The sequence below is a fragment of the Dromaius novaehollandiae genome, chromosome 11, assembly GCF_036370855.1.
Source record: "Dromaius novaehollandiae isolate bDroNov1 chromosome 11, bDroNov1.hap1, whole genome shotgun sequence".
Lineage (NCBI taxonomy): Eukaryota > Metazoa > Chordata > Aves > Casuariiformes > Dromaiidae > Dromaius > Dromaius novaehollandiae.
Genome location: NC_088108.1, coordinates 8,839,123 through 8,856,304, shown reverse-complemented (window position 1 = coordinate 8,856,304; position 17,182 = coordinate 8,839,123). Strand labels below are relative to the sequence as shown.

Below are 17,182 nucleotides of genomic sequence, written 5' to 3'. Positions count from 1 at the left end.
CATGTGAGTTCCCCAGAAAGAAAGGCTTTGTCTTGCAGATGTGCAAAATCTTGTCATTTTACAGTGGATATAAAACCTTTAAACTTCAACATCTTGAGTTTATCTATTTTTTTTTAATTAGGTTAATTTTTAGATGCAAACTGTGGGTTACTAGTCAATTTTAATACTGACAGAGAATTTCATGTGCAAGATAAATTAGCATTAGATTCATGGAGGGGCTACTACCTCCTCCTACTTACTACTGACAGTTGCCCGCATAATCTAAGCCTGGATTTTGCACCACTGTGCTTTAGTTAAATGCTCTAGATACTCTGTCTGCAATCAATAAAACTTCCCAAATTCTCCATGTCCCAGGTTTGCATAAACTGTCCTAGACTGGACGAACTAAAATGAGAGCTACTGTTATTAGGAGACTGGATATTTCCTGCCTCAGCATCTGTATAATAGGGGGGTGCCATTCACTTACCTTTCAAGCAAGGAGTGCCATAAGGATGCACTGTTCAGTGTCTGAAGTCAAAGTCTTTTGGGACCAGTGCGTATTATTAATATTCCTATTAGATTCTTTCTTTCTCTTCCTCTCTGTTTAGGCCTGTTCTTTTGCATCAGTTCACATAGGTGAATAGATCCAGGCACTGGTGGGGGATGAGAGGACCTGTGATTCTGTCACTCCTGCAAGTCCAGTCCTCTATAGCTTGTGTACTGACATTGCGTTACCAAAGCCAAGCCTGTCTCAGAACAACAGCCCTGATGAGGCAATTCATGTCTTTCCTGCTTAATTTGGGAGGGGCACAGACAGGTTGGTGTCCAACTTGGACTTCAAAATTACTTTAATAAACAGGAATAGTATCCTGATATTAGTAAGATAAAATTCAGGGAAGTATAAAATAGAAGGAAAGGAAGGAAAAATCTAGTCCAGTCTAATGCATGGCGGGGACAAAATGATAGGCAATAGCATTGTAAATTCTGTACAAACAGAATAGGAACCAATTAGGTGGTTCTGCTGCCAGAAGGCAAATGCCATTTGGAGGTGTCTTAGGAGGAATGCTGCCTGTGTGGCACTCGGCTCTGCTCAGTCTTGGGGAGGCCTCAGCAGGAGGCCTGTACAGCTGGTAGCGCCCTGCTCCTTTAAAGAGGAAAATCAGGGAGAGAGAGTCCAGCAGAGAGAATTTAAAATGAGAGGGACTTAGAAAAAGTGTCTCACCAGGAAAGAAGGTAAAAATTCCATCCATCTAGTTTAGAAATTAGAAGACAGTTGAGGGATAGGGTGTGATATAGTCTTCCAGTAGGCAGAAGACTGGTATACAAAAGACAATAATCAGCTGTTATTCTCTAGGGTTGCATCGGTACTATAAACTAAACAGTGCTGGAAGCTGTTCTCTGTCCCTGGGGACAAGTAACACAGTCTGGCCATGCCCAAACTGTTAAACTATCCCAGCATCCATAATGGGGTGGCTGCATCCAAAGTACCTACTGGAAGGTCCCAAACTATGTCTGGGAATTGTTGGGGTGCTGGTTGGCCGTGGTCCAAACCACTCCAGGATAATTCTAATAACTTAATAATTGCAGACAATTGGGTTCCTCTGCCTTCACCCGTGTCTTGGCACAGTCTAATTCTCTAGGGCAGACATAACTCAAAAGTGTGCCAAGACTGGGGCAAGAAATAATCAGCTGAATTTATGATTTATAACAGATACCAGAAAAAAATGCTTGAGTGGTAAGTACAGCAACATGTACTATGAGAGATAAAGGAGGCCCTTTCATGGTGGTGTAAAAGCTACAGATTTAACAAACATGACAGGGGTAGTCTATTCAGAGTTGGTTGTGTCTCAGAAGAAAGGGTAAAACTGGATGCTTTACTGCAATATTTTCCATTCCTAGGATCATGTGATTTTTATGGGGAAAGGAAATTATTTTAATCCCCTACTATTGCACAGCCTCGCAGAGCAGAGAAAGTCAAACAGAGGCCCACAAAACTTCGGATTAGTGTATTGTTCCCTGTTGATTAGGAACCAGGCCTGCTTTCTAAAAGCTTCCTAGCAATGATGCAGGAGTGAAGATAAGTATCGTACTAATCTTAAAAGCTCTGAAATATATAAAGTTAACCTAGGAAGATTTTACTGCACTTAAAAGCAGTTTACCTTGAGGGAAAAACTATTCTCTATCCTTAAAAAATAATCTTAGGTATATGGTACAAACATTACCTTTCCACAAATGTACTGCTCGTTATAGAACTGTGCACAGTATTTGTCAGTCAGACAAAAAGCATACTTAAAAATTGATGTACAATATTTTTGATTAGGAAATAAAATTGCCTAGAGATTAAAGCCCTGATGTTTAATTTATTCTGTATTTTATCAGCATTTCTCTTCTCTCTCTCTTTTTTTCTCTTTGCATGCTCATGCATTTATAAGTAGAATTCGAATAAAGTAGAAAATTAGATAGCTCTCTTGGCATGACTTGGAAGGGACTGCATTAAGGTTACTGACAATTGACGCAGTCTGCTGAAAAAATTATCACTGTGTCGGTTTTATGTAGTGCTAGATTGGACAGCTATTACAAGATTTTTTTAATACAAGAACAAATATCTTTTAAAATAACTATCTGATTATGTATTGTTGTGTGAAATGTGACATGTAATCGTTGTTAACTCATTAAAAGAAAAGGGGATCATTGCAAGGCCGGCATCACAGGAAAGAAGGTAAGGGTGGGCAGGATCAAAAGAGCACCTGCACCTAGATCCAGTCAGAGCTGGAAAAAAAATACCTGTAAGAGTTTATAAACTGCTGCCATTTAAAACTCAGTAAGAAGGGCTGCTATATAACCTCTTCCCAATGCTACCTTTGCACCCTCATTTATCAGATATGCTTCTCTTGATCTGTACACACAGGCTCACCTTATTCTGTGCAGGTTACCCAAGGCTTTATATCAAGCTGAAGTGCTTGCAATAAGATCATAGGCATTTTTAAGAGATATAGACCACCAATCGTGCTATACTGCCCTATAGGATAGAGCTAACTGCCTCTGAATTTAATAGGTCTTATCTTCACAGAGAGTAGCTGAACCTCCAGTTGAAATCCAAATTTCCATCTTTCTAATTCATTCAGGAGCAGCATGTGTTTTTGCAATAACTCCAGCTTAAGTTTTATTGGAAGCCAAGAGCTCTATATTATCACATAGAAAAAAAAAACAAGGGCAAGCTCACCAGTGTGTGCAGATACCTGTTACACACTTCCCCCCCCCCCCCGCCCCCTTTTTCCATTCTCATACAAACATTGTGGAAATATGAGGGGTCAATCATAGGGGGGTTGAAATCTGCTGCTGCAGATACCTGAAAGACTGAGCACATTCAGCTGCTCCTATGCCATATTGAAATGGTATGCTGCTCCAGGGCACACAGCCCCTAGTTACTGGTCTAGTGTCATGTCAGTGAAAACCTTTGACATTATGTGCAAAGCTTGGGACGGTCTTCAGGAAGGAAGAACTTTCAGACAAGCACATGAATGTTGAAGAAATGTGAAAAAACACCTTTTTTTTTTTTTTTTTTTTTTAACAGGTGACATCCCCACCATTGGGGGGGTGTCACCAGATATATAGGACAAGCAGTAGATGAAGTTGAGAGCAATGTGAACAGGTAGTTAAGGAGTCCAGAGGTTTTGTTGAAGAGTTGTTGCTGCACGGAGCAGTTACTGCAAAGCTAGCTAGTACGTTAGCTGTTCCCTCTGCGTGCTTTTACCTGCTGCAGTGCAGGATAGCTCACCACCCTCCTCAGGTTGGAGGAGGAGTACAGTGGAGTTACAGTGGAATAAGAGAAGGCAGATGGGCAGTTACCAACAAGTTGTAATGCTTAAAGTGATTGTGATTGTGATGATTTGTTTGTTTAGCTGTCATCAAAGGTAAGCAAACTGATCTATGGCTGGTCACAGATGCTACCTAATCAGGATCATAGTTCAGACAGAAGTTATTTATGTTAGCCTTAATTCAAAATGTCTGTCTTGGCAATCTTGTTAAAAAAGTAGTGACCTCATTTAGATGTCCAAGTTTCCAATTAAATCTAAACCTTATGCAACTATAAACTGATTTTATAATTTTACTGCTATATGCTATGCAACATGAAAATATATTTTATTTGTTACTTGGAATACATGCAGTTGATAAATGACATTTAGCATCTGTGGCAGCAAGGGAAGGGCTTGCAAGGATGATTCTTCCAAGAGCATTTAACAAAGAGAAGGACTAGACCTGATAGACCTGCGGCAATTCTAAGATTGCATTTGTCACCATGTTTTATTTGCATCAATTTTAGTATACATCGGCACTGACCCATGATGCAGTCCTAGTCATAGCAGAGGCTTTCCGTTACCTCCGAAGGCAGCGTGTGGATGTCTCCAGGAGAGGCAGTGCTGGAGACTGCCTAGCTAACCCTGCGGTACCGTGGAGCCAAGGAATTGATATAGAAAGAGCGCTGAAAATGGTAAGGGCAAGCATACCATGGCTATTGGATATGTATATTCCACAGCAGCAGCAACTCTGCTGCGATAGAACTGGTGTCCTTCTACTCCACGTACAGTTTCTCTACTCATACAAACAGCTGCAGCTCCTCAGGGAAGAAGGAAAAACCTTAATGACAAACTCCAAAAGAGGGCTAAAAGATATCCAGTAGAGTGCAAGGCATAACAAATCAGCTCTCAAAACCTTGGCCAAAAATCACATCCCTCAGGCACCAGTGCAGCAGCTGCCTGAGGGTCCACACCAGGGCACCTCCTGTCCGACTGCCCTCCAGCGCCGTACTTCCCATGGGAGTGAGCGTGAGCCATTTTGCAAATGGCCATGTGCTGGGGGCTTCTGAGGTCAGGCTGAGGCTGCAGATGTGACTCTCTGAGCCCAGCCTGATTACCTTTCCATGGCCAGTCTTTTAACCTTACCATTAGTTACTGTATTGGATCCTACTTCACTTTTGTCTCTGTAGTTTTGCCGGCTTTTAACTCTTTTTTAGACTGCTATGTCTGTTAAAGCAAGTGACAACAGGAAAAGTTGGTAATGTTTTTGTACATACAAGAGACAGGAATAGGGTCTGCTTTTGATCTTGCTTAAACTAATGTAGAACAAACCTGTTAGAATAAATTTTATTAATGAAGGTGTAAAAATGGAGTGAGTGAGATCAGAATTAAGGCCACGTTAGATAAAACAAATCCTAGGTCAGACTTCATATGCTTCACTATTGCTTTTTCTTGTTTGCCAAACTGGAAGGATTCTATCAGAAGATTTATTCTGTCCCTCACTTTTAAGGAGTGAGAGATACAGTTCAATCTCACATTGTCAGAGCTCTTCTTACGCCATTATGTCACTTCCTAACAAATGGCCTAACTGCACATTCACTCTTGTAGCATTACACACTCTTCAAGAGAAGTTAATTAAATTTAACCTTCAAAATAGTTAAAGAATTTGTACTGTCCATTTGAAGTTAATTATAAATGCAAACATAAGACTCTTCCAAATGAGATAAAAAGTATTCATGTCAACAAAGACTCAAAACAGAACATGAACACTGCTACAGGACAGTCCCTGATTAGGGAGAATTTATAAAAAAATAATAATAATAATTCATAAGGCACACAAAGCCAAACTTATGAGTGGCACAAATGCAGAAGACTGACTTTCGACAGGGTGCCTTGTATTTTTTTTAGCTAGTCAAAATGAACTAAATGAGATTCATATACAACTCCAACAACTCCTACTCAAGATAAGATCATCCCTCAGTAACACTGCCTACCAGACCCCACCTCATCCATCACAGTCTCTACCCTACTCAGACAATGATCTGAAATCTTTGCTTCAGGAGAAAACAACTTCCGTTTAACAATGTTTCCTCCCGTCTCTAGTTGCACAGCAACTAAAATAAGAATATTTGTTCAAGACATCCTAGAAATAACTGATGCCAGCAGAAGATTCAGTGCCAGATTATAGTCATCCTGCTGGCAAAAGGGAAATAAGTGTTACCTGACTCTTCTTCTCTACAGCCTTGAAAACTGTGTATGTCTGTATTTCTAAATCTGATTCTTAGGCATCAGATTAAGTGGAAGACAGTTTACCTGAACAAATCTGGATATTTATAAATAGTCAGTTCATTTGTGATTGCCTCCACACTCTCTGCCAGCAGAAGTGTTCAGAGTCCTGGTGAGCCTTCCTGCCTCTGTGCAGCCAGATTTTGAAAAGTGCTGAGCTTTCCCACCAAAGATGGAAACAAATTAAATTTGAAGTTAAAAGGTGTCAAATGCATAATGCTCATATCTCAATACACATCAAGATGAACCTGACCTAAGAAGGTCTGCTGAGAGATAGACACTGCTGTGCTAAGGTAAGCAGATACCTTCCAGCCAAGGTCCAAAAGCAGACACATCAAGCTCGCACCTGGCTGCAAATGATATGCCAACTACCCTTCAAATGCCTCTGCTCAGACCATAGTTGATAAAACCTCTTAGGGACAAGTTTGGCTTTCAGAGTCCCATTCAGGTCTCTAACTCCAACTCCTGGAGACAGGAATAACTTGCATCTTCTTCCAGAACCCTCAAATCATAAACTATTTTAAGAAAGGTTCAAATCCACTTGCTGATGAAAAATTCACACTCTTCATACATCACTCTGAATTTGGCTTACAGGATAATTTGGGGTCCAAGGAATTTTGGCTGTGTTATGTAGCCTGTCCCTCTCCATCCTAACAAGTTTGATTGTACCATCTTTAAACCATAAATAGCAGATCAGTAACCAGCATCTCCAGGGACCATGATTTCAGAGTTTCACTTCAACCAGTTTTCCATCAGCCATTCCTATAGCTTCTACTGCATTTTGCTAAATATTAAAGCTGATTTACCCCTGCTGAAGTTTCAGACTGTTACTTCTCCTGTCTGAGATGATAGCTTGTCAGTGTTGATAAGTGATAAATGGAAATATCTCACCCTTTCATACAGGGAAATAAGAAAGATTTTTTTTTCCTTTGAAACAGAGTTCTTTATACTTCCCCTCAAAATGATTCATGTGAGTAGGTAATGATAATGACTTACCATCTATAGTCACATCCATCCAGACTGAGACCAGAACTCCACAAGCAGTAGAGGCAATTGCCTGTTTTCATTCAGAGAAGACATTCATTCCTTTCTCCTATCTTGGGACTGATCTTAAAATAAAGCACTTCCCAGTGCAAGTGACAATATGAGATTCTGGTCCATGTTACAAATCACTCTGTGCCATATTGTGAAGGGTTTTATGGCACTGAGTTGTTGCAGGTGTCTTGTTGGTACTCCGTTCTACAGCAGTGAATCCAGTCTGACTAAGCATGGCAGAACCAGCTTTCTTACATTTAACACACGTGCAGGGCTAATTTCACTTGAATGCAGCTCACTCTGCAGTAGTGAGTCACCAGCTGAGCACTAACTAACAAAGAACATGTACAGCTGAAACAGAGAATTGGGGCTTTCTTGCTCTAAAAAGTATAACTGGTTTTGTCAGAAGCGCTACAAGTCTCTTGTATAGACAAAAACTGTGCTAGAACTAGTGAGTTCCTGCAGTGTTTAATAGAGGAAAAAACACAGTCTTTTATTTAATTTTTTTTTCTGTTTATCCCCTTAAGGTGCAAGTTCAAGGAATGACAGGGAACATCCAGTTTGACACTTATGGGCGGAGAACAAATTACACAATTGATGTGTATGAAATGAAAGCTGCTGGATCACGAAAGGTGAGTTTCAAGATAGGCATCCAGTTTTGTCTCTTCAGAAATGTTTATTCCAACAAACTAATGAAAATCAAAAATACTACACAGCTGCTCTAAAAACAGGATCCTGAGGAATCCCTGCCTTCTTGCTCTTTCCCCTAGCCCTGGAAGCTCCTTCTGTTTTGTTCCTTGTCCAAATCACTTGCCCTGCCTAGTATCTTCAGGAGTTTCCATATCAATTTCAGACCCCCCTTTTTCCTGTAAAAGCCATCTGGAGATTTTCCACTGCCATGGGTACTATCTGGTGTCATGTGCCTGTGCTCAGCCCTTTTTCCTAACTTCCTCTCCATCTTTCCCTTCCTCTCCATAACAGGCCTCAGAGCAAAACTGAAGGTGGAGCCAATATATTTCAGAAACCTCCTGAAATTAACAGAAAATCATTTTTGGTTTTAATTAGGATTTGCACCTCATTCTCTTGTCTCCTAAATAAAGTATAGATCCTAAGTGGGGTAGCTGCCTAGATCCCTGTTGTAAAAGTAATTTAGGGCAGATTTTCAAAAATAATTAGGTAAACAGGCTCTCAGGAGGACTGAGAAAAGTCTGAGTGGACCAGACACACAAATCCCCCTGATTCCACCTGATGTTAGGCACCTAAACCTGCTTTATCATTGCTGGGACTCCTTAAACTCTACTGCACATATTTGATAACAAAATACCTCTGGATATGGCCTGGCCATTCAGCTAGGTTTACAGTGCAGACAGTGTTACTGCTGCGTTGTGCAGAAATAAAGAAACCAATGTAACAGCAAGTGGCAATGTAGCCACAGCACCATGAAGGTCAGCACAGGCCAGCTGACAAACAGTCATCTCATGCTCTGAGAGGGTTTTGTAATCTGTATGGAAGTTTCTGCTGCTGTGCCTGCATTGCTAACAATATCTGTGCAGTCTAGTCTAAAGCTAGCTCAAACGTGTTTACAGGTAGTGTATGCACTGTCTGAACTGCAGCAGAATATGGGTGAATCAGTAAAAATTTCAAAATCAAAGGAGTTTAGACTATGCAGTTTATTTTTTGGTCTATAGTGTATTCAGATGTTGCAGAAACACAGGAATTTATTTCATAGGCAGCATGACCACATGAATTTATATAGGGAGAATGAAACATGTATTTTCAATTACATTTGGCTTGTAATTATTTCCACATGGGCTTGGAAACATTATTTCTTTAATGACATTAAATTAAAGCCAGTGTTATTCTGTAACAGCAATAAATGAATAAATGCTATGAAGCCATATGTTTTAACAGTTCTTTTTATGAAGTTCATGTACCAGAGTCCTTGTAAACATGTATAATGAGGTAACAATCTCCACTTTTATAGGCTGGTTATTGGAACGAATATGAAAGATATGTGCCAACATTAGACCTGCTACCCTCTAATGACACATCGTCTGTGGAGAACAGAACTATAGTAGTCACTACCATCTTGGTAAGTTTTACATTCTTAGTGTGTTTGTGTTTAGGAAATAAGGTGCATGGCTCCTGAGATGCGTTAGACACCTTGCCAGAAGGCACAATGTTGACTTCAAGTGACTGAAAAGTTCAGTAACTTGCAGAGATATATTGAGGCCTTGAGCCTTTAATACTTAATGTATCAATACTTGATTGTGTATCAAAAAGTTTACTCACAGGAGGAGTCCCACTGAACGCAACATTGTGCTCTCCTGCTTCTCAGTTCCTTGAACTCAATGGAGCTCCTCACGTGAGTAAAGCTACGCGTGCAGGTAAATGGTTGCAGGATCCTTCCTGCTCTAGGTTTAGATTTTGCGCCCCTCACTCAGGTGGAGCTTCTGTAGACTCAGCCCCTGTGGACTGAGTAAGGGTGGCACCAGGAAGCCTGTGGAGACCTGAAAGGCTGTAGCTATACCTAGGACTAGGTGTTAAGTGATCTCTACCTGTGCGGCTCCAAAGGACTAATGCTCTTCCTGTGTCTTGCAAACAGCAGCACCTGCGTCAGTCTGAATGCCTCTAGTGTATGTGTTCTGTACAGTATTGTTGTGTACGGTATTGTTGTGACTTTTATGCCTGTTACGGTTCTACTGAGCATGAGCCAATTATATGCTGTTTCTTGAAGCATTGTATTTTATCCTCCTATGAATTTAGCAAGATATAATCAGCATTTCAGCTGATGTTTTCCAAGAAGGCTAAGGGAATTTAGGGACTAAGATTGCTGCTGCGCATTTTAGCCTAACTTCCCTTAGGCTACTTTGAAAATACCTCCATCAGAGCCCCATTCTGGGCCATTGGGCATTAGCAAATGATTTCAGTGGTTACAGGTATTGAGTGTGTCAGTTCTTTAGACACTAGAAATTTTATTATTACTGCAGTGATGCTATGTGCTTGTCTAATCACCTAAAAATTTAGGCCTAATCCTGCAAACAAAAGTGTAACTTTGTTAAAGTGAATAGTTCTGGTGTCTTCAATGGCTCTATACTAGGATTAAAGACAACAGAATATGTGACTGTACGACTAAGCCAAGGATTTTTAAACTGCAAATATCTGTTTTTCTAATTTCTGTACTAAAGGAGGAAATGTTGTAAATATTTTCCAGTAATATAAAGTGTAAGGATAATAACAGCTCTCATTTTGTATGTTTTAAAGCCGTATTTTACATTCATAGACTTTTGATCTTTACTTTTGTTTCAAAGGAATCACCATATGTAATGTATAAGAAAAACCATGAACAACTAGAAGGGAATGAGAGATATGAAGGATATTGTGTAGACTTAGCTTCTGAAATAGCAAAACATGTTGGAATAAAGTACAAACTGTCAATTGTTGGAGATGGGAAATATGGAGCTAGGGACCCTGAGACTAAAATATGGAATGGCATGGTGGGTGAACTGGTCTATGGGGTAAGTTTCTCTTAACATTCATTTTAATGTTCTTTATGAAAAGTTATGCTCAAAATTAATAAACTGCAAAATAAAGATTTTCTGTTTGAATGCTACCTTTAAAATCTTAGATAGTTTTTGTAGTACCATTTTTATAGTCTACTTTTTTAATTGTTCCATTGCAGAAAGTGTCATATTTTTGCTGCTATTCTCCGAATCAGTTTCCACAAAATGTTGAGAAGTGACAGTGGGCAGATTTCAAATTCCTTAACTACAACTGAATTCACAGTTTTCCCTTTGTAGATTGCTTTTGTATGTGCCGTAGCTTCTTTTTTCCCATGAGTCTTGCTAGGGGGTACTCTTCTCATTAAGGGTCTGACCCTATGTTGCAGAATCTCATGGGATCATTGATGTCAGTTCGTGTTTGATCAGAAGACTAAAGACTCAGCTCCCCATTCTTGCTTTTCAGGGGAAAAAACAATACAGGCCTGAAATCACGCACATCTTTTTCTCTTTAAACCTTGGATTTAGCTTTAAAAAACCAACTGTCAGACGAAAAAAGTCTCTCTCATTCACTGCATTCCTCTTTATATTTCTATTTTGGGCATATGTTGCTTTGTATAGTAAGAACAAAAAAAGGCCGGAATTGCCATTTTAGAAACTTCTTTAAAAACTAGAATTTGGGAATGCTGATACAATAAACCGGATGGCATGGGGGAAAAGTTGGCTTTGCAGAAAAGACTTTGCAAGCTGGTATTTCATCTTTGCTTTTTTTCCCCACATGCAAATGAGATGATTTGTGATTCCGCCCAAATCTTCTTTGCGATTATTTTTAACAAGCTTTCTTTTATTAAAAATATCTGAGCAGAAGTGAATATTTCTATTGCCTCCTTTTGTTCCATTGCTGAGTGTAGTTTCTAAAAGTCAGCCCCAAATTTCCCCATCACATCAGCATCTCTTGCAAAATGTTCAGTGAGATAATTCTTTTCAAATAATTCAGTCTCTTAAAAGTAGTTGCTGGATTTGTGAAAAGTTTGCTTACTCTGGAATAGTCAGTCCTAATCCATTATTATACACCTTCTAGCCCATTCAACTCTAAAATATTCTATATAAGCAATAGTGATTTTGTAGTGTGATATTAAGGGGAGGGAGAGTAATCTACTGATTAGAGAAAGTAAATAGGAGTCTGGACCCCTGGGCTCTGCCTTCACTTTCCTGTTGTGTTGAGATATGCCATTATGCATGTCTGTTGAACTCTCAGTGCCTCAGTTCTGCTGCTTCGGAAAATAGTATTACCTCTTTCAGCAAGTAAGTTCTCTGAGAACCTCTACAGGAAAGGTTTCGTTTCGTTCCAACTATAATTACATTGCAATGGAAGCCTAAACTGGCAGTTTCCCTGTGTGTATCACGAGTATTAGCAGTAGTTGGATCCCTCTGATATATTAGCAAGTGACAAGCAAAGAAACAGTTTCTTCACTTAAAAATAATCTTACCCTATTCAGAAGATATGACAAGGAGAACCTGAAATTCCTAATAGCAGCCAGGGCCCAGAGACCGTCCACACTAGGGAAGAGAGATGCGGTAAGTATTACTTCCGTCGGGACTTGAGCCAAGTGAGATCAGCCTCTCCAGCTGCTGGGCGATGGAGAGTGCATCTGCGTTGAAGGCCCACCGATCTGACCCCCATTCCTCTTTCAACCAGCCTTTTCTTGGATAAACAGGTTGGCCACCACTGCCTGTTCCACAACCCCTTGGGATGAACTTAGCTCAGAGAGCTCTGCCTCCTTAGTTTCAAACTGAGCCCTCGCCACCTCCCTCCCACCTGACCATACTTACAGGTTTTCCCCACCAGGAGAACAGCTTCACAGGCACCATAAACTGTACCTTAAAACAACCCCAAACCTGCCCTGCCATTGTCATTTATTCCCTGCAAAAAGATTTGTTCCTTTGTATTCTGAAACAGAATTTTCTTCTGTTCCTCTCTCCTGAAAACTCGAGGAACGTTTCCCTCCTTGCCCCACGACTGCTCCTCTTCTCCCCCTGCAAGCTCGATTACTGAAGCCTCTTAACAGCAATGCTCGGTTATTGAAAGGTCAGGTGCATCCCTTGAGAACTGTGTAGACCCAGGTTAATGCTCGCAGCCCAGCGCTCCTGAGCTAGCTCCCTGTCCTGCGGAGCTGAACTACTGAGCTGGCAAGCTGTGCAAAATCCACCTGGCTTTCTGGAAGCAGGGAAAACAGCTCCTCAGCTCCGAATAGAGACCTCACAGTCCTTCCAGACCCTTTCCCAGTCCTGTTTACAAACATCATGAAATACCCTTGGCCTCTTTATCCATCTGTTGGGGGGGGCTACTAACAAGGATATGCAGGGAGCCCTTTGAAGATGAAAAGTGCACCAGAAGTGCTAATTACTTGGAGCAAACGTCTCATTTACGTGCTGACTTTCCTTTATCTCTCAGGGGCTTTAAACTCTATTAGGGAACTAAAACTGTACATTTCCCCTAATGCCTCTGTGAGCCTTGTCTGCAAAATGACTGTCACATTTGGCTCCTCTGGATTCCATTTTGGGAAGACAAGAGGGAGATTAGCTTTTAAATGCCTTTATTAGCATGTATGGAAGACAGACATAGGGGGATAAAAGGGGCCTGATTGGTTTAGGTACCAGGTATCCAGCAGCTGAACTGAGCTGTGGCAGAGTACACAGTCTTTTAGATTGCATTTGTCTGAAATGATAAACAATGACTAGTCATATATCAAACACAGCATATTCCTGACCCAACAGGCATGTCATCACCAGCTGGCACCACTGGAACATCTTTTACCAATTTTTTTTAATACCGTGCCCTTTCATGCATAGCCCCATGCACACAACTCTCTTATAAAACTGTTCTTGGGACAATCATAGGAAGTGAATAGCTTGACATTTTAATGCCATAACCCCTAATTAACTTTAATTAATGTTTAGTTTGTGCCAGTTCTTTGTTACTCTCATTTTCCTCTTTGTCTTCTGTGGGACATTATGTAAAGCCAGGAGAGGAAGGACAGACAGGTCATTGCACATCAGCCTCTAGACCACTGCATAGGAGAGGTGAGAAGGGGAAAGAAAGAGAGGAGGGATGGGAAGAGCCTTTGCATGTAGATGCCCAGCACATTCTGAAATGCAAAGCCATCTGTCCTCATCAAATTCTCTTAATTAAAAACCTACATCAGTTTATCAGTTTTGCTATAGTTTCAGGTAAGGGCAAGATTCATAGCTGTACTGAGCTGTACTCAGAGCAACAGTGGTGGTGAGTCAGAGCGATGCAGGTCCTGAGGCTGACCAGTACAACCCTGACTCTGGTGTAAGGCTAGCTGGAAGTCGGCGTTAACTAGGCTGACTAGGAACAGTCCCAAGAGTTATACGTTACCTGGGGACAGACACACTGAAATTCTTCCCATGAGAACTTCTCCCTTCCCGGTCTCAGCACATCAGGGCTGGTTGGATAGCACAGAAGTCTACTGTGCTGAAGGGTCCACCCAAAGCGTAGGACGTTCTCTGCTGGTCGTATATGGACCTTTCCTTGCTGCTTTGCATTAGACTGTACAAAAGAATCTGGTTACACTAAAGGACTTGGTCTTTGACAGCATGGAGGTGACAGCCCTGGATAGAAGGAGGTCTGTCCAAGCAGATATTCCGAAACTCCTTTGCTTCAAACAGGAGAACCTAGAAGTCTTGTTAGAGAAGAGCTAACAGTGGGGCTTTTGATTTGTTAGCAATTTTTAAAGGTAAATCATCATCATCTGGGGTTGAACTAAAAATGAAAATTATTTGATTTTTGACAAATCCAAAAATGCCATTTCAGGTTGAATAAAGCAGTTAATTTGGCTCTTTCACTCTGAAAGTGTCAAAATAAGACTTTTTGTTCAGTATTATTTTTTAGATTAAGAGAAATTTCTAAAGCATACATAGTGGAAACTTTTGAAAGAATAACAAAGCAAATAGATGGATATTTTTTCTTAGATATTTTAGAAAAGTATCTTTCTTTCTTAACTGAGACCCCCCCCCAAAAAAAACCAAACACTTTATGAAACACTTCAGTGTTTCATGATCTGTGGTTTTTCATTTTAGAAGTTCCAGGTAAGAAGTGGTATCCAGCTCTAGTCATCACTGAACTGTTGTGGATAACCAAGGTGCAATAGAACCATCTTTTCCTCACTCCTACATAAGTCCACAACTTGTCTTATATATGAGTTGTATTCTCTGTTAAGATTTATGGTACATACTTAATAAGGAAGTTTAATAGGCATGTTGTTAAGGTATCAATTGATAGGTGTTCCTTCTCATATCCTTAGAGAAAATAGGGAATTATTTATGCCATACCGATGCGTCTCAGTGCAGCTCACCCCAGTACCAAGGGGTCTGATCAGGTACACACGCTTCGCTGTCTCCGTCCTGCTCTTTTCCCACTCAGCCTCTCTCAGCACCTCCACCAGCCAAGGGAAGCAGTTAAACCACTGTCAGCCTGTGACACTGAATCACTGTTTAAATGTACCCAGCAGAGCAGTGATGCATCCGCTAATGACATGCCCTCCACTCGGGCTGATTAGCACCAGCACCTCCCACCGTGCGCGCGCAGCTGGGGCCGGTGCTCAGGGCTTTACACCCACCAGCTGCCGCCGGCTAGACAGCAGTCTTTCCCCTTCTGTAGGGTAAGCCTCCTTCCCTATGTGAGCTTTTATTCCTTCTTTCCCTTTTCCGGTATGCTGCTGTTCTTTACTGTTCAGCCAGGGAAAGCCTCCGCTCCCTGAGCCTGATGCTTTTCACATTACTGAGGTTAATTGACAGTAGGTTTAACACGTATCTTAATTATAAGTACAAATGCTTTGGGAGTGCAAAGTGAGCCAAACCTTACCGCCTTTATCAACTCTCCTTAGGTAAAAAAAGGTCTTTATAAAAACCTTTCAATATGTAAAATACCATGAAGGAATGAAGTGGGAATGTAGAGGAGAGGCAGTCCCCCAAACACACACAGCCTCCGCGGTCTGTCAGAACGAGACCTCCTACACACGTCCCTGCCTTTAACAGTAACCCGCCTCGCGTGGCTCTGGCTCTGTGGTTCTCTCAGCAGCAGAAGAAAGACCAGGGATGGCATGTACAGCTTTTTAATAGTAGCTGGGAGGAAGACTAATTTGATTCCTAATTCTCTTCAGAACTTCCCTGTGACTTTGGTCTGCTGCACGGTGTGGCGTCGCACCCGGAGCGGAAGCGGCTCTCCGCTCGCCCCGCACCCTCCGGTTCCTGCCGAAGGGAAACGCAGTTCAGGTGTCAAAGGGCAGCCGTGAGATGCCCCCGGCCGCAGCTCCGATCCTGGCCCTGTGCACCCAGCCGGCTGTGCAGGTGGATGTGTGTCCTCTCCTGAGCGCCGGGCCTTGGCTGGCCCAGGGAGCTGCAGAGCCGCGCTGGCACGGCTCAGTGCCGGGGCATCGGCTGGGAGCGCTGGCACAGTGCCGTGCTGATGGGGCTCCCGCACTGCAGCTGACTTGCGCCCGAGCACAGAGGGTGGAAGCACACGCATGTCAGTAGCTCAAAAATCAGACGTACCTTCAATTTCTGTATTTGCAAAAGACAATAGTAATATCTCAGAAGGAATTACGGGTATCCAAATAAAGCACGTTTTGGACAGGGAATGTGTTTAACATTGACAAGCCACTGCAGACAAGGCCAGTTGCAGTTTTAACACATTAATAACATTTTATACTGCTCAGCTAATACACATTAAAAATGCAGTGCAGCGTGTTGCTAGTCACATATTAGCTGGTGTTTCTAAATAAGTGTGAGCTAATGTGTTAAAAACACAGTGCCCCCACAGCCTGGCCTCTGAGCACACCCTGATATCCTTGGGTGTAGTGGAGTCTATTTGCAAGGTAGCTTTTACCAGCAGACACCACAGGTGACGTGTTGCTCTGTCTGACATCCTTTTCTGAGGCCCGGAAACCTTCGCCTGCACTGAGAAGCCCTCAGCGGCGCTCGCAGTCTGCGGTCGCTGCAGAGCATTGTCTCCTGCCGCCGCTGCTCGTACCCTCGCTCAGCAGTGCCGAGGCGCCTGGCGCTTGGGCTCCTGGCGGACTCCAGGCCGCGAGCAGCTGGCGTGGCGTGCCCTGCGCCGCTGCGGGTGTGATCTGAGTGCTGGGTGGCTTCCCGGAGCAGACAAGGATCTTGCAAAGTGACTGCAGGCCAGACCCACTTCTTGGACTGCAACACACCAGCAAAGGAATTCTTCACTTCTGCGAACAGAAATAACCAGAAGCACGTACCGGCAGGAGCATAGCCTGTATCTTGCTATCTCTAGTACCTGTCTTTGGAGTTGGGAAGACTCACCTTTAGCTCTGCAAGTGGAAGAATTCGATCCCTCCTTCTGGATTACAGAGCTGAAACATCTTACCGGTTTTTTTCCCTTTCTTCATGTAGAGGGATGTTTCCATTTACTGCTTTTTCTCCCTCTCCTTAAGAGTCTTGAGATTTGCCGCCCCCCGGGGTCAGCTCTGAGCAGAGTGGGTAGCGCCGCTGCGCTGCTCGTCCTCTCTAAATCCACCGCTCCCACCCCGGTAG

At 42.2% G+C, this 17,182-nt stretch overlaps 1 protein-coding gene across 4 annotated transcripts in view; it reads left to right on the top strand.

The window, feature by feature from the left end:
* The window catches only part of GRIA3 (glutamate ionotropic receptor AMPA type subunit 3), a 158,624-nt gene that overhangs the window by 89,536 nt on the left and 51,906 nt on the right, over window positions 1–17,182 (top strand). For all 4 annotated transcript variants that reach the window (XM_064518179.1, XM_064518180.1, XM_064518181.1 and 1 more), the window contains exons 7-10: window positions 4,304–4,471; window positions 7,625–7,729; window positions 9,082–9,189; window positions 10,409–10,615. In XM_064518179.1, coding sequence (XP_064374249.1) covers window positions 4,304–4,471; window positions 7,625–7,729; window positions 9,082–9,189; window positions 10,409–10,615 — 588 coding nt within the window. The remainder of the gene's footprint in view (window positions 1–4,303; window positions 4,472–7,624; window positions 7,730–9,081; window positions 9,190–10,408; window positions 10,616–17,182) is intronic.